The sequence below is a fragment of the Protobothrops mucrosquamatus genome, unplaced genomic scaffold (assembly GCF_001527695.2).
Source record: "Protobothrops mucrosquamatus isolate PMUCROS unplaced genomic scaffold, P.Mucros_1.0 scaffold_50, whole genome shotgun sequence".
Lineage (NCBI taxonomy): Eukaryota > Metazoa > Chordata > Lepidosauria > Squamata > Viperidae > Protobothrops > Protobothrops mucrosquamatus.
Window position 1 is genome coordinate 1,232,574 of NW_015386126.1, and position 23,895 is coordinate 1,256,468.

General features: G+C 47.1%; 3 protein-coding genes across 3 annotated transcripts in view; 2 read left to right on the forward strand and 1 right to left on the reverse strand.

Annotated features, from left to right (window-relative positions):
• Positions 1-5,187, reverse strand: part of CDS2 (CDP-diacylglycerol synthase 2) — a 16,070-nt gene extending 10,883 nt beyond the window's left edge. The window contains exons 1-2 of the mRNA XM_015811306.1: positions 5,125-5,187; positions 600-733 (exon numbers count right to left, since the gene is read on the reverse strand). Coding sequence (XP_015666792.1) covers positions 600-733; positions 5,125-5,187 — 197 coding nt within the window. The remainder of the gene's footprint in view (positions 1-599; positions 734-5,124) is intronic.
• A 4,583-nt stretch (positions 5,188-9,770) lies between these two features.
• Positions 9,771-14,612, forward strand: PCNA (proliferating cell nuclear antigen). The gene is made up of 6 exons (XM_015811564.1): positions 9,771-10,074; positions 11,615-11,712; positions 12,448-12,515; positions 13,496-13,690; positions 13,781-13,904; positions 14,017-14,612. The coding sequence occupies exons 1-6, from the start codon at positions 9,854-9,856 to the stop codon at positions 14,094-14,096; spliced, it is 786 nt and encodes a 261-aa protein (XP_015667050.1). The 5' UTR covers positions 9,771-9,853; the 3' UTR covers positions 14,097-14,612.
• Positions 14,613-16,254: 1,642 nt separating this feature from the next.
• Positions 16,255-22,291, forward strand: TMEM230 (transmembrane protein 230). The gene is made up of 4 exons (XM_015811573.2): positions 16,255-16,262; positions 18,176-18,306; positions 21,196-21,318; positions 21,757-22,291. The coding sequence occupies exons 2-4, from the start codon at positions 18,211-18,213 to the stop codon at positions 21,895-21,897; spliced, it is 360 nt and encodes a 119-aa protein (XP_015667059.1). The 5' UTR covers positions 16,255-16,262; positions 18,176-18,210; the 3' UTR covers positions 21,898-22,291.
• Positions 22,292-23,895: the final 1,604 nt, after the last annotated feature.

Genomic DNA, 23,895 nt, shown 5'->3' on the forward strand with positions numbered 1-23,895 from the left:
CTCTCTCTCTCTCTCTCTCTCTCTCTCTCTCTCTCTCTCATGGGACTTGCCGGAGGGCCGTGGGAGGGCCGCATTTATATAGAGCAGGGAGGGCTGCTCGAGGGCCGGATTAAACCGGGCCGCGGGCCGCAAATGGCCCGCGGGCCGGACTTTGGACATGCCTGATCTAAAGCCACCAGTTGCCTGTTTTTCCCCCAATGCAGACCCCACCTGGCTTCACAAACTATATAAAGCACGCTTTGCTTCATGATGGTTACCAAATAAACCACAACTGGTTACATTTACAGCACACGTTAAGCTATGAACCAAACGAAGCATATTATGTCTTCTACATTGGGCTGGTAATAAGGAGACCAGTCTTGTGTCGGTGCCTGGATGAGGTCATTGGGGGAAAAGATCCCTCATCCTGATCTTAGCATATGGCGAAGTGTGTTTCTGAGTCAGAACTCAGCTGGGAGAATTTTTGAAACACAATGTGACATGACAAGAAAAAGAGGTGGATGCTGTTGGCAGGATGGTCCACCAGGTAAAGCCAATTCATAGCTGCCCACAAGAGAAAAAAAACCCGAACACTCAAGAGCATTTTGGCATCCTGGTACCTTGAGGACAGGTGGGACAGTGCTCTGTTGAGGACCTTAGGGGTGTCATCGACCGAAGGGGCCGGGGCGACCTCCGACTTGTTCTCGCTATCCGATGTAGTTTCTCCATCCAGCTTGTTCTCCAGCTCTGACTCCTGCAAGGTAAGATCAGTGAGGGATTTCCAGCAACTCAGCCTGGGCAGCAGAAGCAGCTCAAGGTCGCTTGCCATCCAGGCACTCAAGCCTGCTTTAATCCAACTCTGAGCAAAAGAATCCCATAAAAGGAAACACATTCCCTAGAAAGCACTCCGTAGACGTCAAGATCCTAATTGCAGAAGTCAACAACAGAAGTCTAAAATGGAGTTATGTTTTGCATTGTAAAATGAAAAAAATCAAAGGAAAATGATCATCCCTATTTTTAATGAGAAAAATATTTTTTCTAACAGTCCTGCAAATAAATACAGGCAAAATCTATCCTTGTAAAAAAATCACACCAGACTAAAACCTCAGGATGTTGCTCATCTTTTATTCCTTGCTAACAGTGATTTTCTTTTCTTGATCTATTTCAGGATTGCAAACCTCTGGAGGCAGGAAATTCTCAGGCTCCACTGAACAGGCAGCATTGTGGCTTACATAATGTACAACGTTTTCTTGAGATTAGTAAGAAGCCTCTTCTTGCAGAACTCAAAAAACGGAAATATCGGAATAAAGCATTTCCTACACCTTTTCCCATGAGCATCAAATTTGGGAAGTCGTTTCAGGGGAAAATTCTGCTCCAAGCCAGAACTGAATTCTGGCCTGTTTCCAAATGTTGGAACTTGCCTGATCTTACTTAAAGCGTCAACACTAGATATACCGCTTTTACAGCCATAGGTCTTCCCAGAGAGGAATAATAAGCAAGGATGTCTTGGTTCAAGGACTCTAAAGAGATGTGGTCATGTGGGGACAAGACTATCTGTAAGGAAAAGAATCTGAAGAAATTTGGGGAGGGGGGGGGAAATGATACCTTCTGTGGCACCCACCTGAGCTCTTTCCTGCCTTGAAATCCAATTCTTCCTTTTCAGCTATTTCAACCTACCGACAGTATTTAGTGGCCAACCTGTAGCCACTCAATTTTATTCCATCCCCAACCTTCTTTCTGAATTGCACATATTTCCTCTTCTTGGCTTCCTTATTTCTAAGCCAAGCATTTTCCATCTGGAATCAAAAGAACAATAAGCTGCCCTTTCTGGCACTTACAGGAAGCAGAATCCAAAGAAACAGAATCCTTCTGGGACACTGCAGATCACAGACCACATGGTGAATGGAGACTCCCCGTGAGCAAAGCACAGACACCAAGAATGTGGCTGGTGTCTAATGTTGCATATAATCCAGATGCCCTGCTCTAGATAGGTAGGTAGATAGGTAGGTAGGTAGGCAGACAGACATAAGATAAATAGACAAAGATAGACAGCCAGGCTGACACAGACAGTTGGTTGCAAGTAATCTAGATGCCCTGAGTTGCTGATCTTGTTAAATAAATATATTGATTGCATCCAGATATTGCACGTAATCTAGATGCCCTGAGTTGTTTCATATTAAATCAATACATAACACAATACAGGACAGAAAGATTATTAGTCGTCCTTGTTTGAACCTCAGATTGAGCAGGGGAGTGAAATGGAGCTGGCTCAGGAATTCTGGGACATGAAGTCCACAAGTGATAAAAGAGCCAAGGTTGCCTACCCCTGGACTAGAAGACCTACAAGGTCCCTACCAACTGTTATTCTGTATTTTGATCAGCTACATATAAAATCCACTGCAGTAATGTCCAAAAAGCCAATGGGGTTTGATAGCCACACAGTAATCACAACTGCATCCTATGCCTATGTCCTTACAATACGAACAGTGCACCATACTAACACAATTTGCAACTATAAGAAATGCAAGCAACATCTGAAAACTATTGCCTTTTATTCAGATTCATACAATATTTATGTCATGTGACTGCCATTTCAAGACTCTTTTTTTAAAGTCTGGAAACTGCATATTTCTACACAAAGATAAGGGTTTTTAAAAACAGCAACTAATGGTTGTTCTGTGATAATAAGCAACCGTGAATTTTCTGGCCATAAATAAGTTCACTCACACCTGAGATCAATGCAGAAGATGAGGGAATTCTTGCAAAAAGATTAAACTGTTTTAAAATCAGTCCCACCAGTATAAACATTATACTTACATCATAACCTCGAATTCTCAATATTGTAGTATATAAATAAAGCACACAGCACTTAATTCTTCTCAACAGTAAGCAAAGAGAACACTGGTGAGACCTCACCTAGGTATCATGTGGTATCTACCTAAAGGATGTGTTACAGAAGTAGGGCAAAACATTCGTGTGTTGCTTGACCTACAAAAGAACCATGTTTCATTTTAAGTTCAGATGTTTTCACTCTTATTTGGGAGCCTGTTCTTGAGGCTGTGAATCTGAAGTTATCAGTCTGCTTAAGAGAGTCAGAGAACAAAATAAGAACAGACCACACATTTATTCTGCAATACCACATAGCTGTATTTTGGGGGGAAACCGTTGGTCCTTCAATCAGAAAACATACAGATATCTACTATGACTAAGTGTTCCTTTCCACATGATACCTAGGTGAGAAGGTAAACTGTTCCATATGCTTCAGGATATAGTCATGCCGGCCACATGACCATGGAAATGTCTTCAGACAACACTGGCTCTCTCGGCTAGGAAACTAGCACTCCCCCCTAGATTTGGACACCAATAAAAAAGGTGGTGCTTCTCCGAACCAAATGTTAGAAATTATGTACTCATATAACAGAATGACAGAGTTGGAAGGGACCTTGGAGGTCTTCTAGTCCAACCCCCTGCTCAGGCAGGAAGCCCTATACTATAGGGTTTCCTGCCTGAGAAGAGGGTTGGACTAGAAGACCTCCAAGGTCCCTTCCAACTCTGTCATTCTATTTTGTTATAGTCTAGCTTGATTCTCTTAATCCTGTTCCTTCTATAGTTGACTAATTCCTACAATGTTCATCCTGAAGGGTTATAGAAATGATCAGTAAAGCCCGAACAGTCAACAAACCTCTAACAGCCTGACCATCCATTCCACAAAGCCCTGCCATGAAGAGGGGGGAATGGACAACCAGCATTAACGCATCTGGGACAAGACCGGCCAAGTTGGCCTACAGAGGACCAGTGAGGAAAAGGTGGAATCCACAGGAGGAAGGATCCTGATGGGGACTTCAGCGCATGGAGGATCTGAACACTCCACGAACTCTCTTGAACTGAGCTTGGAAAGGAACCAGGCCAGCATCTCCAGCATGAAGGTAACGTGGCCCAAATGCGGAGATGTACTAAAACAGGGGTAGGCAACCTTGGTTCTTTTCTGACTCATGGACTTCAACTCCCAGAATTCCTGAGCCAGCATAGCTGGCTCAGGAATTCTGGGAGTTGAAGTCCATGAGTCAGAAAAGAACCAAGGTTGCCTACTCCTGTACTAAAAGAACTGAAACTTTGCTCCACATCACTCAGTATCCAACTTCTGCTGTTTTTCCCCCAAATCAGGACACCAATAAAGATGCCTTACAAATACTGGTTGAGATGCTGCTGCTTCTTCTCCTTGGAGGTCGATCTCCATCTGCAGCATAAGGCCCCCTGCCTTGAGCAGGGGGTTGGACTAGAAGACCTCCAAGGTCCCTTCCAGCCCTAGCAATCTAAGTTCTCTGTTCCATTCTGAGAGTTGAAGTCCTCACCACTGAAAGCCTGCTGGCTCGGGAACTCTGGAAGTTGCCACCCACACAGTTTAAAGCTACCCCGCGCTCAAACCGGGCCAGATGGGAGGCAGATGCTGCAAGCCACAAAAGCCGCGCGAAAACTTAAACCTGGCCTCGTCCTGCCCGACCAAGCAAGTGTCCGGACGGGAGCACCGTTAGGCTGGATGACACGAGTGTAATTCGCCACGGGAAGGAAAGCGGGCCAGCCCCCCCCCCCCTGTCTCGGGCTTCGCCAGGCGCAGCTGTCTGAAAGGGTGCAGGGTCTTTGCCTGAGATGGTTTGGGTCTCCTGCTGGAGCAGGGGGCTGGACTAGAAGACCTCTAAGGTCCCTTCCAGCTCTATTCTGACGGATGGATGGATTGACTGACTGAAGTGCACCCGCCTTAGCAAGCAGCGCGCTCACATCTCCCGGTCAGCCGGTTCTCCCGTACGCGACGCCCCGCTTCGATTCCCCAAGAGGAGCCCACGCAGCGGCTGGGCGGCCGGGGGACCCCGCTCCCCGGGCAAGGGCTGCCGAGAAAGAGCCCCGGAGCATTGTGGCTTTAAGGGCCGGAGCCGCGCAGCTCTCCCGGCCGCCACCGCCGCTCTTCCGGCCCGGGGACTGCTCGCAGCCGCCTCGCCTCGCCCGAGCTCCGCGCCCCGCAGGCCCGGGAAGGGAGGGAGGGAGGGAGGGAGGCCCGCTCCCCCGCCGCCCCGGGACCCCCGCCCTTCCGCCGTGGCGCGGGACACGCGTCGCCGCCTCCAGACGCTCGTCCCTGGCCGACTCGCCTACCTTGCCCTCGGCGTCGCGCTGCCCGTCCGCCTCCCTGGCCAGCCGCTGCCTGAGCTCGCTCATCCTGGCCCGCGCTCCGCCTCGCCTCGCCTCGGCCCGACGCAGCAGCAGCAGCAGCAGCAGCAGCAGCAGCCGCCGCCCCGACAGCCGAGCCCGGGAATCGGGGCGGGGCTCGGGGGGAGCGGCCAATCCCGGCGCGGATCGGCCCGGGGGGCGGGGCTCGCCGTCCGCAGGCTTCGCGGCGCAGGAAGCGGCTGGTCCGGGCGGGGAGGCGGCCGAGGGCGGCTGCTGCCCCGGGTAGGGCCCGCTCAGCCCGGGCCACGGGTAGGCAACCTTGGCTCTTTTAGGACTCGTGGACTTCAACTCCCAGAATTCCTGAGCCAGCTTGGCTGGCTCAGGAATTCTGGGAGTTGAAGTCCACGAGTCCTAAAAGAGCCAAGGTTGCCTACCCCTGGCCCGGGCGTTGGGGGAATGCGGCGGAAGCCAGCAGAAGCGGCGCTGCCTCCAACCTGGCAATTTCCCGCTGTGCCAAATGCCTTTCCCCTGGTGGCGAAGGCCGCCTCTCCAGACGACTCTCCCGGGGCGCATCTCGCGGGGCCTCCCGCGCTTGCTAGCCGGGTCAAAATCGCCCCGCGCTCCCTCCGCCCGCCTTTAGCTGCGCCTGCAGCCTCCGCCACTTGCAAGGGCGGCTTCGTGGTTTTTTCCTCCGAAGGCCCCCCGGCAACATCGCCCAATGCTCCGAGAGTGCTAGGCGACTCTTCTCTTTCTAAGCCGTTCCTCCTCCTGCGACGCAAGCTAAGCTCCGCTCCCTTCGCTGGCCGAAAGCGGCCTCGTCTGCCGGGGTGAGGCTCGCCTGACCTTCGGAGATCGTGGCTGCCGCGCCTGGAGCTGTTAGGGGTTCTTTCCCACGTTCTCCCTTGGCTCGTGTTCAGTTCTGAGCGAAGCGGCTGCGTGCCGGTCTTGGGAAGCAATGAAATAATAATAATAATAATAATAATAATAATAATAATCATCATCATCATCATAATAGTACAGTTGGAAGGGACCTTGGAGGTCATCTAGTCCAACCCCCTGCTCAGGCAGGAAACCCTATACCATTTCAGACAAATGGCTGTCCAGTCTCTTCTTAAAAACTTCCAGTGTTGGAGCATTCACCGCTTCTGGAGGCAGGTTGTTCCACTGGTTAATTGTTCTAACTGTCAGGAAGTTTCTCCTTAGTTCTAAGTTGCTTCTCTCCTTGATCAGTTTCCACCCATTGCTTCTCGTCCTGCCTTCAGGTGCCTGGATCTTTAGCTGGAACTGTTATGCAGTGGACTTAGTGTACTTAGACTTCAGCCAGGTGTTCACAAAGTAGACCGCAACCTACTTCTTAGTAAACTAGAAAAAGATGAGATTGACAGCGTCGCCACCAGATGGATTTGTAACTGGCTGACAAACCGTACTAGACGAGTATTCCTGAATGGTGCTACGTTAGTTTTCTGGCCCATTTTAAAATCACGAGCAGGACTTTTTAAATAGATTTGTCTTTGTGCTTTCTGTGTAGCTATGCAAAAGAGATGAGAAAGAGACTGCTTTTACAATCAGATATTTTAATTGCATAATAAATAAGGTGCTCTTTATCCCAGTTATTGCAACAATCATCCTGTGGTTCATTTCTTTCCACTTCAGAAGAATGGCAAACTCAGTTTGTCAACTTGTGAATGGGTGCCACCGGACCAGCCGATGGCATAAGCTATGGATGTCATCTGTAAAACATACGTAGGAAGAAGCAAGATCATTATTCATTTATCTCTGGATCAGCCCCAGCATCTTTATTTCCTGACCCCGTCCTTCCCCAGCTACCCAGATACGGAGCTGATACAGCTGCAAAAAGGGCATATTAAAGGCAATAATGAAACAAAACGGCTGGAAAACCTTGGACAGCCGGTGTTTGGCACCATCCAAGATGGAATGGCCACCATTCAGCTATCCAGTGGCACAGTTCATTCATTTCATCTGAAAGACAAAAGAAACAAGGCCATTAGTCATTCATAATTATTATGCTATTATGTTGTTATTGCTGGAAAACATTCACCTTCTAAAAGGGAAGATGGACTTTGTCCATGGTTAAAAGGATGCCATCCTGCCAGCTGAGTGGACAGTTCTTCAATATCCTCTGTAAAACACGAAAGAAAGAAAGAAAGAAAGAAAGAAAGAAAGAAAGAAAGAAAGAAAGAAAGAAAGAAAGAAAGAAAGAAAGAAAGAAAGAAAAAGAAAGGATAGAAAGTCCATTAGTCAGTCATCTCTGGATCAGCCCTAATAATTTTTATCCAGTGTTATTCTTACCTTCAGTGTCGTCCCAGGAAAATGGCTGCCACTCAGCCAGCAGGAGGCACAATTGGTTTAGAACATCTGTAACACACAAAGAAAGAAACCAGGCCTCTAGTCCTTCATCTTACGTATCTAATTATTTGTTTAAAGCACTTTACCCCTCTTTTATGTTAAAGCCTTAGCATTTGGTGAGAACTCAGGTTGCACTTCTCTGGACGAAGGGATTTAAACAGGCTAGTACTGTTTTGGACCTAGGTCCTCATCACAAAATGTCCAGGGAGAGGCTAAACCCCTATGACTCCCCCAGGCACAAAGTCCTTCTCCCCAGCACACCTGCCCCGGAAGGAAAGGGAAGAAAGGAGCATTTTCCTTCTTTTTACAACTTCCTTGGAAGTAGACAGAGGGGCTTGAGGGTATCTTGTAGTTTAGTCACTCCATAAGCAGTTACTCCATAAGAGCTTTGAGAGATTTACCCTTGCCTACGCCCTGCTGCTTGGAGGCTTCTTCCAAATAAAAATATTTTGCCGTTCAAAAGTAGGGACCCTAGTGAGTTTGCATCCCCCCTAAAACTTTAAAAGGACCCTGAATTCTCTTCTTCGGCCACAGAGAAACAAAGGCAATTCAGCAGGATATTTTTTTTCCTGATTTGCCATTCAATGTTTCCTTTCACTCCTTTCTTTCATCACTGCCCCTGCTGAACTTTAGATGTGATGAATAGAATTAAACATCTATTTCTATACAGAAAAATACTTTGAAAATCACATCTTGTTAGCAGATATAAACCTCCACTGAATAAAGTACCAAAGACATGAGTACATCCAATAAAAAGGAGTGAAGATTTCCCCAAAATTATGGTCTAATGATGGCTCACCCCATTGTTTTCCTTCTGGCTTCCTTTCCAACATGGATTTCCTTGGCTTTTCTTTTACTGCTCATCCCCAAACATTCTCCTTTCTACAGCTCTGCCTCTTGGTGCAACTAAGACTGAGACTATCTAGAGAAACAAGGGATTCCTTCAATGGGTGAGAAGCCCCAATTCTTACCTGCCATGATGGGGAAAATATTATATCTCGAACGATGGTACATATGGACGCTGCCTGCTAACCACTCAGCGTCCAGTAAAAAATGGTCAGTAAGGCTGGAATCATTTAAAAGTGTTTACTCCTGTCCCTATGGTAACCCTGGACATTCTGAGATGCCAAGAGAATTTCCAGAGTAGAAGCTGATGATGAAACGTGATGTCACTGCAGAAGGCAAGGAGCGCATCAGTGATGGCTCTCAAAAGCTGAGCTTGGGGGGGGGGGGGAAAGAAAACAGCCAGTCCTTCTCCTGACCACTCACCTTCCCTGGTAGACAATCGTCACTTTCACAGAAGCAGGAAAAAAGCTTTCATTTGGGCAATAAATGACTTCTTGAGTAAATGTTTTTTGAGTAAAGTAAAATGAATGATTGGAGAAAATGCTGCTGGCTGCTAATTGAGCATCCAGCCATTTGTCTGGAATGGTGTAAGTTTTCCTACTCAAGCACTAAAAGGCCTCCAAGAACCCTTCTAACCCCATTTTCTACATTTAAACTTTTTTATATTACCACCAGTCCTTACACTGGGTATCACTTCAAAGTCCTCTTATCCAAACAATTTGCCCGTGTGCTGTACTTTTTGTTCGTATTCTGCTGCACTGCAATTTCTATAGAAAGGTTCAGAATCCATTTAATACTTTTGTGAGAATGTGCAGAAGAGACTTTTATCACATAAAGCTTCTAATTTCTAAGTAGACAACCTGTGCCCCGTTGGGTTATTATTTCAGATATTTCCTTAACAAAAAAAAATGACTGGGGGCTGGGGTCATAAAATAGTAAGAACAGGAGCAACTTTTGACTTTCTGCTGGCCGCACCGTTGACTTTCCTTGTGGGAAGGTTGCAGGGAGAAAATCAGTGGGGAAATTTGTCTTTTTTTTTTTTTTTTTAAACAGAGATAGCAAAATGAACAAGAACACAAGTCGGCATCGCGACATCTCCGCGAACAGCATTTTGGAGTTTTTTCCAAGCTGGATTTCAATTCCCATAATCCCCAGCTGAAGGCCATCCAGCGCAGAAGAAATGTCAACGTCTTTCCCGTCACATCCGGAGGGCGCCCGGTTGCAAAACGAAGCGCCCTCCGCAGCCCGCACGAGCAAGCCCGGGCAAAGCCCTTCCGGAAGCTGGAGGGGGGGGAAGAAAGCTCGTTCTTTCCCTGCATTCTGATTGGTCAACAGGAACCCCGAGAGCCCCATTTTGATTGGGTCTAAGTTGCGGACAGCCTCTTCCGGGCGGAGCCAAAGCTGACGTCCGCGCGCACGCGCGCTAAATATTCATCTCCCAGTCTTATAAAGAGGTGCAGGAGGCGGGTCGCGCGAAAAGTCTCCTGTTCTCGCCGTCAGGATGTTCGAGGCGCGGCTGATTCAGGGCTCGTTGCTGAAGAAGGTGCTGGAGGCTCTCAAGGACCTCATCACGGAGGCCTGCTGGGACCTGGGCTCGGGCGGCATCAGTCTGCAGAGCATGGACTCCTCGCACGTCTCGCTGGTGCAGCTCACCATGCGCTCCGAGGGCTTCGACACGTACCGCTGCGACCGCAACATCGCCATGGGCGTCAACCTCGTCAGGTAGCGGCGGAGCGAGGGCGCGGCGGGGGAGGGGGAGGCAAAGCATTCGCCTCATACGCAAAGGCGGGAACCACCATTGCCCGGGAAACCGCCGGTCGCGCCTCTGTGAGGTAAACGCCGCGCGCCATGGCGGGAAGCGCCGGAGGCGGGGCCGTGGAGTGTCAAGCGGGCTTCGCGCGCCCTAATGCTAGTTCTGGAAGAGGATTGGCTGCGCCAGGCCCGCTCCTTCGCCGCGCTCCCGCCCGATTGGTCGCCCTCTCCTTCGGGGCGTGGCTTGTCTTTTAGGCGCGGGATTGTTCAGGTGTTGTGCGGGGCAGCATGGCGGCTTTTGCATTTGCAAAAGGAAAGGGGGGGAAGGCAAGGGCGGGCGTCCCTCTGGCCACTGGGGCGGATGCTCATCTTGCCCAGCCGAGTTGCCCGACAGCCCTTTGGGAATCCAAGCTCAAGACGGCATGTGGTGCCTCTTCCCAGGGTTGCCCCGCCTCTGTCATTTTGCATCTGGAGCTCGTACCCTGTTAACAAATCTTAGGTCAGGGCTTCCCTGGTGTTTCAGAAAAGGAAAACCTGTTGCAAGTTATTGCAATCGCTGCACACCAAACGTTTCTAGATATCAACTGAGAACTCTTAACAGGTTAATCCTGTCAGCATCTACAACAAAAATTAGAGTGAAAATGCCAAAAAATGAACCTACACTCCCTCTGTATCATATTATTATTATTTATTGAATTTATATACCGCCCTATCTCCCTTACGGGACTCAGGGCGGTGAACAGGCGATAATAAAAAACCACGATAAATATACACAAATTTCTGTTCTAAAATCAAATTAAATAACAGGCCTGCTCTAAAAATACCCCATACAAAACCCCCACTAAAACATAATCAAACCACGCCATATCTTTCCAGCATCAGAAAAGCTGATTTATTTGCAAGAATGTATCCTAATGATAATGCAGAAACGACAACAATGTGCTTTCTAAGTGTCCCCCTAGAAAGTATGTGACCTTCTGACCGCAGTAAGCATAGATAGGCTGGATCAAAACCAATTACCTGAATCGGGAAATAAAATTGTGTAAATCTAGGCTGTTGTTTGATTTTAAAGTAATATCTTGCTGGATGGTGGACAACAGGGTATTGTTGCATATCTAGTAAACCTTAACACAGAGCACTCAAATCCAGAAAAATGCTGTATAACTGGCTGTTGTGTTTCCAAATAAGTAACAATTGCTTGCTGGAAAATATGTGGCTTGTGGGTCGAAGCAGGCAAGAAACTGTTTTCTACCCTCACTTTGGGTACAGAAAGGCTTCTGCTTAGTTTATGTGAAAGTGAATATAGACTCAGGAAGTTGACAGGCTTCATTCTTTGGAAGCCTTTACAAATGAATGTTGACCCATGGTTTCTCTTTGCTTTCCCTTGGGACAAAAATGTACTGAGCCTATCGGCTTGCACTGACTTGTTCAATTTGTCTCATGCTGTGTATTGTCAAAATAGTACATTATATCAAAACAATGAGATATGCATTTTCTTTTTCTTTCCTAGTATGTCCAAAGTGCTCAAGTGTGCTGGTAATGATGACATAATCACCCTGAGAGCTGAAGATAATGCTGACACACTGGTTTTGGTATTTGAAACGCCAAGTAAGTTTAACTGAATTATTAAAACTGTCTTTTCTTGGGAGTAGGTGTTCATTGTGAAACTATAGGGGGTAAGATAAAATTCTGATTTCAGAAGAGTCCTTTGAGTCTGTCTCTTAGAATATAGAACATCCAAGTGTATCTAGGTAGATTCTACTGGCAGAGCAATATAGAAAGTTTTTGGGTTTGGCAAGAAAACACATGGCAAGAGTATTGCAAGCTATGAAATCTAATTGCTGCATAACAAATCACTTTGAAAGTATATATGTACAAAAGGCAGCAAATTCACTAGCGTGTGATATTCTTTTAGAACAAAGTGTTTATGGTGATCAAATATAGGCATGGGTATTTGGGATTCACACTTTGTTTCTAGAGGCTGCTGCAGGATTTCCCTTACATGTGCAGAAGGGAATCTCTGCAGTGAGCTGCCCAAACAGCTTAAATCCCAAAGGTTCAACCTTCAGTCCTTTTGCTCTGCAGTGTGGCAGGCGGCAGCAAGCAGCCTTCCCTGCCAGCTGCTCTATTGAGTTTTACAAGATTACAGGGCATTTGGCAACTGGTTCTAAGTGCAAACAGATTGCCAAGCACCCAGATAATGATCAGAGACTCTGTGGTTTTGTTACTGTCTTTTTATTTAATAGGTATTCAAATAGCTTTGCAGATTATGGCTAGTAAACAATATTCAGTCAGGAAATTATTTTGTTCTCGTAAACAATCATATGATTATTTTTTTTATAGATCAGGAGAAGGTTTCAGACTATGAAATGAAATTAATGGATTTGGATGTAGAACAGCTTGGAATTCCAGTAAGTGAGTTTTTATTTCAAAGTTACTATTAATGAATTCGTTAAATATGTTTGCTGTCTTTTGACTGAATCTATGGCTGCTGCAACAATTAAAATGTTACTATGCTTGCTAATGTTCTATTTTGCCATTTTGATACAGATAATTATTGCTTAATGACCCTAATTAAGACCAGAATTTCAGTAATTAGGTGAAACATCATGTGACCGCACCACTTAGCAATAGCAGTTTCTGTACCCCAGATTACAGTCATTAAGCCAGGATCTCATGCTTCTCCTGCCCTGTTGCCTTCTCTTCAATTCTGTCTTCCTGTGGCTCCCAGTTGCTTGCCCAACCTTGGCCCTTTGCAAGGCAACAGGGTGGCCAAAATGGCAAACGTGGAGGGAGAAGTTGAAGTATAGCCTGTGGTCCTAAATATATGGGCAGGCTGCTAAGCACCCAGATTTGATTGTATGATGGGTTGCTGCCATAATGTAAAGGACTGGACATACGTCAGCGTCTTCATGACTTCATATGGATTTTTGCCTTGTTTTATGACCTTTCTTGCCACAGTTAAGCGAATCACTGCAGTTAAGTTAGTATCAGTCGTTAAGTGAATGTGGCCTGCCCAATGACTTTGCTCATCAGAAAGTGGTCATGTGACTGCAACTGTCGTAAATACAGGATAGTTGCCAAGTGCCTGAATTTTGATCACGTGACCATGGAGATTCTGCAGCATTGTGTGAAAAATCATGTCACTTTTCAGTGCCATTGTAACTGAACGGTCATTAAATGGACTGTTGTCAGTCAAGGACTACCTGTAAAGCTGTTGCAAAATACAAACATTTGCTTCTCTTGCAATAACTTTTTAAAATGTTCGTTTGATTTATATCTATTTGCCCTACTTGGTTTCTGCCCATGAAAAATGATGAAACGTTTATGATGGCTTTAGCCTAAATGAGTCTTAAAAACAATTCCTAAAGCTTACATGATGATCTTTCAGGAACAAGAATACAGCTGTGTGGTGAAAATGCCCTCTGCTGAATTTGCACGTATTTGCCGTGACCTCAGTCACATTGGAGATGCCGTTGTAATCTCCTGCACAAAAGATGGTGTCAAATTTTCTGCCACGGGAGAACTTGGGAGTGGAAATGTCAAACTGTCACAAACCAGTGATGTTGATAAAGAGGAAGAAGCTGTAAGTAGGCCCCGAGGAAGCTTAAGCTGTCTCTTACCATTGCTCTCTTATCTTTTCCCAGCCCTTTAATCTTCATTCATTTTTTTGCAGGTAACAATAGAGATGAATGAGCCTGTCCAGCTGACTTTTGCTTTGAGATATTTGAATTTCTTCACCAAAGCTACACCTTTGTCTCCTACCGTTATACTCAGTATGTCTGCAGATGTTCCCTTAGGTAAGTGGAATATTGCGGGTCTCACTGAGAAATGGTGCCAGAGGCTATTTCATTGATTTGATTGATGGTTTCAGGCTGGCCATTAACTGTTTTCCTTTTCTGTCTCCTGCAGTTGTGGAGTACAAGATAGCAGATATGGGACATTTGAAATATTATTTGGCCCCCAAGATTGAAGACCAAGAAGAATCGTAAGAAATTAAAGGAGGAAATGTGATTTTTGTGAGGCTGGTAGCCAGTGTCCCTCTCAGTTACTCAGTCTTGGTGCATCAGGTGCACTTAGACCCAATTGTAGATATTTCTGTGTAAATACTTCTCTTTTTATTATGTGAGTACCTACTTTAAAATACTTGTAGAAGCTGTTTTTATTATTCAACTTGTAATCCATTTCATATAAAAAAGAATGTGGTATTTAAAAACAAATAATTTCTGTGCGTGGAGAGCCCATGACCCTTTAGTTGCTATCCCTAATGACCATGCACGAGAATCAGAGTTTTGCAGTATTGCTGAACCATTAATTTTTCACCCTTTTAGTTAAAACAAGGATGCTAATAACTGCAAAAAGCAATGTTTGGAGGAAAAAATGTTTTAATGGCTTACCTTGAAAAGGGAATCTTCAGAAATGAATGCTTTTCAATAAAGAATACTACATTTTTTATTTTGCCTCATGATAGTTCTTACTGTCCAATGTCTTGGCAGGGTGGATAATGATGATATTTTAAAATAAAAAATAAAAAAATGGATTTTTTTATTTAAATCGGATTTTTTTTTATTTTTATCAAATTTATTTTAATAAAATGCTTTTGGGGTAAAAATCTATTTAAGGATAGTTTTCTATTTAACATACATTAATAATTTAGTTTATTCAGCATGGAATGGAGCTTAGTTATGTAGCACGAGGCTGTATATTCTGCAATATTTACATTTTTGGTAAACTCATTCAATGAATCCAAGCTCTGCAAGCTGAGATAACATGCAGTGCATTGATGCATTCACACAATTTCACAGTAACCATGAGATAAATCATAAAACAAAGTTCAGGAATATTCCTTTATCCCATTTTGGGAATACTTTAATGAAGTTCCTCTACCTACGGGTAAAATGCAAGCCGGGCAACAACAAGGCCTGGTGGCCCGAATGAAACAACATCATGAAAAGTGCTGTGATGAGAGAACCATGTTTGAAGAGGCAGGGCCTTCAGTTCACCCTGGAAAAAAAAGGGGGTGGACTGAGCACACACCCTGAAGACTTGAGGGAGTGTTGGAAGGACAGCTAGAAATATTTTAGTATGCAACTAAATTGGAAAAGCTAAAAAAAAGCATACATTTAAGAAGTTACATTGCAATAGAGTTGTGTGCCTGGATAACTACAGTGCTGGAGAAAACCATGTTTTATTTCCCCAGAAGAATTTATTCAACTTACACACTGCCCATCTCCCAGGCAATCTAGACCTGCCTCTGGCAAATAATCCTAATAAATCTGCCCTTAATAAAACCAAACCACTGGCCTTGCAGATAAATCAATCAGAATAGAGCTGGAAGGGACCTTGGAGGTCTTCTAGTCTAACCCCCTGCTCAGGCCGGAGACCCTATCTATACCATTTCAGACGAGTGGTCCAGTCTCTTAAAAACCTCCAGCGATGGAGCACCCACAACTTCTGAAGGCAAGTCGTCCCACTGATTGATTGTTCTCACTGTTGGGAAGTTTCTCCTTCATTCCAGGTTGCTTCTCTCCTGGATTAGTCTCCATCGTTTCTTGTCCTGCTCTCCGGTGCTTTGGAAAAGAGGTCGATCCCCTCTTTGTGGAGCCCCTCAAATGCTGGAACATTGCCATCACGTCCCCCCAGCCCCCCTATTCTCTAGACCGGCCATTCCCAGGTCCTGCCACCTTTCTTCATAGGCTTTGGCCCCCCAGGCCCTGCAGATGAAGAGCCTCCCGGGGGGGGGGAAGTCCTTCTGGGCTCCTTTGCACCGCTTCCCTGGTGGCTCGGCGGCCCACGTGCCATGCAAAACAGATCGGCTCAGATCCAAATCTATCCCGCCCAAGGGCGGACTCCCCCCGGGTGCGGGGCTTCGTGCACTTCGCCGGCGTGGATGCGGGCCGAGCGGTCGCCTCTGCACAAGCAGGCCGCTTTCACGGCGACTGAGGGGCAGGCCGAGTCCGGGCGAGGCGCAGCGGCTCCGTCTGTCTCGCCTGCCCGGGACCAGCGCCCTTCCCCAGCGGGAGGAGGAGGAGGAGGGCCGGCGTCTTTCCGCGAACCGCCCGTGGGCGGCGCAGCCGCTCGGCGACCTGGAAGCAGCTCCGGCGAGCGAGGCCGTCGACTTCCTGGGCAGGCAAGGCCGCCATGGCGCTGCCCCGAAGGTAGGCGGGCGAGGCTGGGGACGCGGGGAGCCGCTCCGGCCCGGGGGGGGGGGAGCGGCCCGACTTTGGGTGGGCTGGGGAGGAGGAGGAGGGTGGTCGGGGGGGGGAGAACGGCCGGGTCGGCTCTGCCCCCTCAAGCCCCGGAACCTTCGGCTAATGAAACTAAACCCCAACTGGCTGCCATCCGTCCCTGGTCTCCATGGCAACGACCTCTAAGCCCTCTTCGTCAACTTTGAAGCGGGGAGAGGAGGGGGCTTCAACTCCCAGGTCTCCCCTGCCGCATAGAACGCTGGCCAGGGAATTCTGGGAGTTGAAGTTCACACCCGAGGTTGAAAATATTGGCCTAGCGGCAGGGGTAGGCAACCTGGGCTCTTTTATGACTGGTGGACTTCAACTCCCAGAATTCCTGAGCCAGCCATGCTGAGGGGAAAGGGAGAGGTTTCCAAGCTGAGCCAGGCGGGCTCAGGAATTCTGGGAGTTGAAGTCCACGAGTCGTAAAGGGGGCTATGCTATAGTTCCCCCATGCTGGCTCCGGAATTCTGGGAGTTGAAGTCCATGAGTCATAAAGCAGCCTAGGCCTAGGGGCCAGAGGCAGGCAACCTTGGCTCTTTTATGACTCGTGGACTTCAACTCCCAGAATTCCTGAGCCGGCTATGCTGAGGGGAAAGGGAGAGGTTTCCAAGTTGAGCCAGGGTGGCTCAGGAATTCTGGGAGTTGAAGTCCACGAGTCATGAAGAGGCCAAGTTTGCCTACCCCTGGACTAGCCCAATGCTCCCATCTCAGAAGGAAAGCTGGATCCGAGCCCCCTCTACCTAGTGGTGGGCATTTGGGAGTACAGGTAGTCCTCGACTTACAACAGTTCATTTAGTGACCATTTGAAATTACAACATCCCTGAAAAAAGGGACTCGTGACCATTTTTCACACTTACATCCACGGTCATGTAATCAAAATTCAGATGCTTGGGAACTGACTCATATTTACGACGGTTGCAGTATCCCGGGGTCAGGACCTTTTGCAGATTTCTGACAAGCAAAGTCAACAGGGAAGCCAGATTCACTTAACAACTGTGTTACTAATATAACAAGTGTGGTGATTCAGTTAACAACTCTGGCAAGAAAGGTCATAAAATGGGGCAAAACTCACTTAACAAATGCCTTTCTTAGCAACAGAAATGTTGGTCTCGGCTGTGGTTGTAAATTGAGGACTCCCTGTATCTCATCCCGTCAGTAGAGAGAGGAATCCTCTGAAAGAAACAGGCGTTTTTTAAAGTTATGAAACTGCAAATATTGTTCTGTCCTTGCCCTCTTTTTATTTCTTCCTCCTGGTCTTGTTCTCCCAGATGCTCGTTTCAGGCAGTCTAGCAAGTGTGGGTGCTTCTAAAGGCATCCCTACCCTACCCTACAGGAAATTATCGTTTTATTGTTTAAATTTGGAATGAAAATAAAATATTTATGAATATACGTTTACAGTAATAGATGCTATTTCCTGCCCAGCTTTTCTTCCTCCAAATCGTTCAAGAGCTAGAAGTAGAATAACAGAAGGGATCAATTCCTACTACAATAGAATAGGTAAATTTATATTTTTCCTTCTAGTGAACAATGGGTTCACTTAATAACTGTTGCAAAAAAAAAAAAAGCTCATAAAATCGGGTCAGTCACACGGATGACCCACTTTACAACTGTTAAGATTTATGACCCTAGTGGGCAGCCACCATTACTGTCGTAGGTTGAGGATTAGGATTATTAGCTCTCCACACCCAACCTACGAACAAAAGTTTGTTTTCTGTTGTTTAAACGTGTCTCCACATCGCAGCTTCCAGCGATGGAGTGCTTGTTGCTATGGGACTCGCACAGCTTAATTTAAAGGACTCGGAGGTTCTTATCCACTCAAAACCTTTGTGGCTCTGATCCAGGTTGTAGCTGTGAGGATTCGTTGCTTCTGCTGAAGATGCCATCCAGAACGAGTTTGGCTGCTTCGATCCCAAGCAGCAAAGTGAAGTATTCTAAACTCGCTTGCACGGATGAAGGATACATTGATCTGCAGGTAAAAGGAAGGTTATTTTACTATCATCTTTTTATCCTACCTTTATCTTGGATAACTCAAATCCTCCTGCTTCTGTTTTCCCCATAACCACAACAGTGGTTGCAATGGGCTGGGCTTAATAGAAAGGGACTGTCCCAGAGTCACCCAGCTAAGAGGGAACTGGATCTTCCGGTTTTTCACCCAGCATCTTCCCCACTGCACCAGACGGACTCTCTTTTCTTCCGTGCGTTCTAGACGGGGCATCTGACCTGGGGTCTCCTCGGTCCCCAGCCCATTTTCAGACATTACAGGTCTGTAGGGAGGAAACCTGAGAGGTCTTTTGTCTGAGAAAGCTCCTGCTGTGTCAAGACTTTCCTGAAAGTGCAGCTTCGTTCAGGGGCGGCTGCTCCTCTTCTCGGCCCTCTTTGCACCAACCAGGACAGTGGAGAGAGGACAGGGATGGAGAACCCTTCAGGAGAACGGTTGCCTTGGGAAGACCAGGCCGCTGCTACTTATTGGTTTACAAACACGGACCCTGAAAATGGCCAGGATCACCCCCTCTGGGGGCCTCTGTTCACAGGCCCCACATCTGACATTGCCAAAAAGCCATCGGGATGAGGCTTGCTGACCCAATCTGCGGTTTATGTGAGGTCCCCCCTCCATTTTCTCTTGCCTTTTCTCGTAGAACAGGTCCATATGGTGCAGATTTATGTGGGCTATGGTTTCAGACTACAGGCAGTCCTTGACTTACGACAGTTCGTTTAGGACTCATTTGTGGTGATAAGTCGAGGACTGCCTGTATAGGGTAAGGAGTCCCCAGGATCATTATCTATAGAGTGGTGTTTCTCAGCCTTGGCAAGTTTAAGGTGGGTGGACTTCCTGAATTCCTCAGCCAGCATCGTGCCTGGAGAATTCTGGGAGTTGACCCCTACACCTTAAGGTTATCAGGATTGAGAAAGGCTGCTATAGGGAGTAAGGAAGATGGCCCCCTTGGAGATAGGCAAGCTCCGTCATCAGGAGGACGTGATAGGGGTGAAGCCTATTTTAAGTCCACAGACTGCAAGGCAGCATTTGGAAACCTCTCAGCGTCTCCCTAAATTCACTGGAGTATAAGAAGGAAAAGGTGCAGCACATTCACACTTGCAGGATTCTGTTGTTCAAGTCAGTCTCAATCTAAGTAGTCTTAACCTTCCTATGGGGTTGTTTCCCTGGCGTGTCTACCTCGCAGGGTTGGCAGTATCTCCTGCTGTCCCCATCCAAATGAAGACCAGTGGAGGAAGGTGGGAAAATGTCAGCTCCAGGGAGAGGGACGTAGAATTGTATATTTCCTCCTCAAACTTTCATGGAAAGCTGTGGTCATAGGGGAGTCCCCCCCCCCCCCAAGTAGTAGTGTTGGCGAAGATTATGGGAAGTGGAGCCCTGTAGTACTAGATTCCACCTGCTGGCGGTGTTTTTTCTGACTGTTTCATCAGTTTGTAGAGTTGCCCACCAGGGGGCAGCCTTGTCACGGCACTTGAAGGCAGGACTACTGAGAAAATCTTTAAGAAAGTTGTAATAGGGCCGTGGTGGCGAACCTATGGCACGCGTGCCACAGGTGGCACGCAGAGTCCTCTCTGTGGGCACGCGCGTTCTCATCCCAGTCCTAGGTCTTTAGCTGGGTTTTATAAAACCTTTTCGCTTTAGGCCTCTGCTGCCGTGTGCAATAAAAAAAGAAGGTTCAATCAATCAATTTCAACTTCTCGCGGGGAAAAAAAAAGATCTCGCAAAGTTGGAATTGATTGATTGAACTTTTTAGTCCCACCCAGTCTGCCGTTACAACCGTAGCAACGCCCACCCAATGGGCCACACCCACTCAATGTGCCACGCTCACCCAATGGGCCACGCCCCCCGGCACCCGACGATGTGTAAGTAGGTTTTGGGTTGCAATTTGGACACTTGGTCTCTAAAAGGTTCGCCATCACTGTAATAGGGACAGCACTAAAAAGATCCCTGTTAGCATGCCTCCCAAAAGTATGATGGAGAAGAAAAACCAGAGTGTATGAAAGCGTTAGAGCAGGGGTCTCCAACCTTGGCAACTTTAAGACTTGTGGACTTCAAGTCCCAGAATTCCTCAGCCAGCAAAGCTGGCTGAGGAATTCTGGGACTTGAAGTCCACAAGTCTTAAAGTTGCCAAGGTTGGAGACCCCTGCGTTAGAGAGCTTCTTTCCTACCTTAATCACAAATTCTGGAGCCGGAGCATGAAAGACACTGGTGAACTTTTAAGCCAGCGTGATTGTAAATTTAGATGTACAGAGAATTCATCAATAAAAACTTGTAATAAATTCCTACAGACGCTCAAGAGGCTAGGATTTGTTGACGCGGATCCAGGAACAGCTGATGCATCCTGTTTTACTACCTTCATTCTAACCTGTTCTTCACCCCTTTCGTTTTATATCCGTTCACACCCCAGGTGGCTTGTTTTGCCGCAGGCTCTGTTCGGGAGACGAGCGTCTTCCCAGGTTGGATCTCTCACCTTTGGTTCTCTGCTTTAAATGTCCTGGGCTTTTTTTTTTCTTTTTTCTTTTGGCAGAAACGTCACTCGATTGCCTTGTGCCATTCCTTTGAATTGGTGGTGAATTCTGAGAATCGAGATTTGTAAAAATCGGGAGGGGATCTGGTCAGGACCAGTGCTGAAAGTCTTCTTTCAAAAGTTATTTTCGGTCCCCCTTCCAAGGAAAAAGATTCAGAATTCAGTTTTTTTTATATTTTGCTTGAAAACGGCTCTTCAAAAAGAACTTGGTGCCCCCAACTTGGACACCTTTCAGGTGTATGAACTACAGTTCCCAGAATTCCACAGCGTTGCTGGGAACTTTACGATTTGGAACTCGGGACCGGGAAGGCTGTTCTGCACTGACCCCCTTTTTCTCCTAGTTCAAGAAGAGTCCCCCCAAGGTTCCCTACAAGGCAATCGCGCTGGCCACAGTGCTGTTCCTGATCGGGACCCTCCTCATCATCATTGGTGCGCTCCTCCTTGCCGGATACATTAGCCACGGGGTAAGTTGAGAGCAGCGAGTCCGCCTCGGGTCTCTCGTGGGCAGGTCTGTGCAGGCGTCCTGCGTGGAAACTAGCTAGCCGGGGGTTTCCATGCGTGGGGGGAGGGGAGGGTCCTTGAACCTGGGGCTCCCTCCCTCCAGCATCTTCACCATTACCCTACCCAGGCCGTGGGGCTGAGAAGGAGGAACTGGCCCAAAGTCATCAGGGAGCCTTTGTGGCTGAGGGGGAGCTAGAACCAGGGTCTCCTGCTTATGGTCCATCACTGTCACCCTGGGGCCCTTTTAAAGACGGAGCCAGTCTCCCATTTCGGGGGGGGGGGTAGTGTCTTTCTGCACCCCCCTGGAAGACCCTGGAAATCGTCGATGTTCACCATCTTCACTGCTGGATTTGAGGCTCTGAGCTGGCCTGTGACCTTCCTCCTCCTCTTCTGCCCTCCAGGGAACCGATCGCGCAGTCCCTGTCTTGATCATCGGAATCCTGGTTTTCCTTCCAGGCTTCTATCACTTGCGAATCGCCTACTTCGCTTCCAAAGGCTACCGGGGCTACTCCTACGACGACATCCCAGATTTTGATGATTAGAAGGCTAGAGAACCTGGAGGTTTGGGCCACCCCGATCTCAGTCTGGCTCCAGAGAGAAGATGCAGAAATAAGAGGGCAATGCTCCCTTTGGACAATCGACACAGCAGCTGTTGCACCCATTAAGGATTTCTTTTTTAGGCGTTTCTTTGGTAGGACTTAGTTTCTGAGAGAATGAAGGAGGTCTTGCGAGACAAGCTTCTGGTTTGAGATGGGAAATTCTTGACAGCTGTGTTCCCACCAAGCAGAAGGGGGAAAAGAAACTCAGGGCTTTAATAGGCATTTCTGCTTCGCTTCACTTCTCCCTCTAGAGCAGAACCTCTGCAAAGCTGACATCTGGATCCAGGGATGAAAGGTTGAGCGCTATTTAAATTTGTCTAGGCAAGAAGCCAGCTGCGAGAACTCTGACCTCTCCTCGTGAATGGATGAATTGCCACATCCAATTGGGGGAGCCTTGAATGCTTCTCTGAGCTCCCTTCAGGGGGATTACAGGGGTTACAACCTGGCCCGTCCTAGAGATGAGGCAGAATAATTCTAGCGCTTGAAACATGTTGCATTCCAAAAACTCCCAGTCCCCCTTGGGGTGCAGCCAACAAATGAGAGCCAGGAGGGGTTTCATTTTTCGTCCTTGGCATCCTTCACACTGGCATAATTTTTTGTTAGTCAGGAAAAGTGTGCAGCTAGTCCTCTTGAAGCAAGTAATGGAGGATTTCTCCAATCCCAGCTTACCTCTTCAGGATCTTGGTAAAGAAGTGATAGAGAAGAGCATTTTGTGATTAGATTCTGTTCTCACATTTCCAAGATCTTTAACCCATGTCTATGGATTAGGGATCCCTTCCTAGGATCCCCAGATCCCATTCCAGGACTGGTAGAATTGCCTCCTCAGAGAGTAAGCTGGAAGTGAGGTGGCAACCTCAGATGGAATTGGGCTGCAACCCTAACCACTCAGGGCCAGACAAGAATCCGTCGGAAAATAATGTGGGGCACATTCCAGAGACATAAAAATGCAATGATATGAAAAATAGGTCAAACGCAGAGGCAGAAAATTAAATACTTGGTTAGAAATCTCCCCTTTCTCCACAAACGAATACTCTGTTCCATGCTTTTTGAAACAGACATGTTTTAGTAAGACCAAAAGTCTGTATGAATCAGGGATGGGCAACTATGGCCCCTTTAGGACCTGGGGACTTTGCTGGCTCAGGAATTCTGGGAGTTGAAGTCCACAGGTCCTAAAGGGGCCATTACTGTCCACTGAACCCTGGCTAGGTGTCCCCAGGAAAAGATGGAAAGTTTGCAAAGTGCAAACGTGTGTGTACTTACCCAACACATGCACACTCGAGCATGCAACCTGGAGCCCTCAAAGTGGTAACAAAACCTGTTTGAAGTTGGCACAAGTGTCTATGTCAGCAGCACCAAAGTGAAGCCACACTTATTTTTGCATTTGTTGATGTTGAAGCAACCATGATTTCTTGAAGGGTATTTTTTTGACAGGCTGCCCGGAGAAATGGCCTTGTGCTGTGCAGAGATCCTGGACGTCCTTTTGCCACCAATGAGTTATCGGCATTTCTTTTTCTCTCTCTGGATTCTTTCACAGGATTTACAGCCTGTGGAATGCAAGAGAAAGCTTAAATATGTGTTGAAAAGCTTAATCTGCAGATGCCGGTTGCCTGCTTAATAAAGAACTTGTGATGTTCAGTCTTTACTTAATGTGGTTTTTCACCCCAAAGTGGCCTCTGTTCTAGGGTAAAGCCGAGATAAGGAGCCATTGTCCTAAGAAGTTCCCTGTCTGATATTTTGGACTTTTGTAGCAAGGCTTTGGACTTTCACCAAATCCACCCAAGATGAAAACCCCAAAATCTAGGTTAACAAAACGCAGTTGTTTGCCCCCCTAATATGCTGTGTCTTAACGGACAAGCAACAATAATGGTCCAACTTAACTTGCAGAACTAGTGTGTTAGTGGCATAGTTCACGCAATGTGCTAGAATCCTAGTTTTCTGCTT

Excerpts from the sequence above, each read along its gene's own strand:
- TMEM230 (XM_015811573.2), top strand. The coding sequence starts at position 18,211 with ATGCCATCCAGAACGAGTTTGGCTGCTTCGATCCCAAGCAGCAAAGTG. Across the intron at positions 18,307-21,195 it reads AAGGATACATTGATCTGCAG|TTCAAGAAGAGTCCCCCCAA; the intron begins GTAAAAGGAAGG and ends TTTTTCTCCTAG. Across the intron at positions 21,319-21,756 it reads CCGGATACATTAGCCACGGG|GGAACCGATCGCGCAGTCCC; the intron begins GTAAGTTGAGAG and ends TCTGCCCTCCAG.
- PCNA (XM_015811564.1), top strand. The coding sequence starts at position 9,854 with ATGTTCGAGGCGCGGCTGATTCAGGGCTCGTTGCTGAAGAAGGTGCTG. Across the intron at positions 10,075-11,614 it reads ATGGGCGTCAACCTCGTCAG|TATGTCCAAAGTGCTCAAGT; the intron begins GTAGCGGCGGAG and ends TTTCTTTCCTAG. Across the intron at positions 11,713-12,447 it reads TTTGGTATTTGAAACGCCAA|ATCAGGAGAAGGTTTCAGAC; the intron begins GTAAGTTTAACT and ends TTTTTTTTATAG.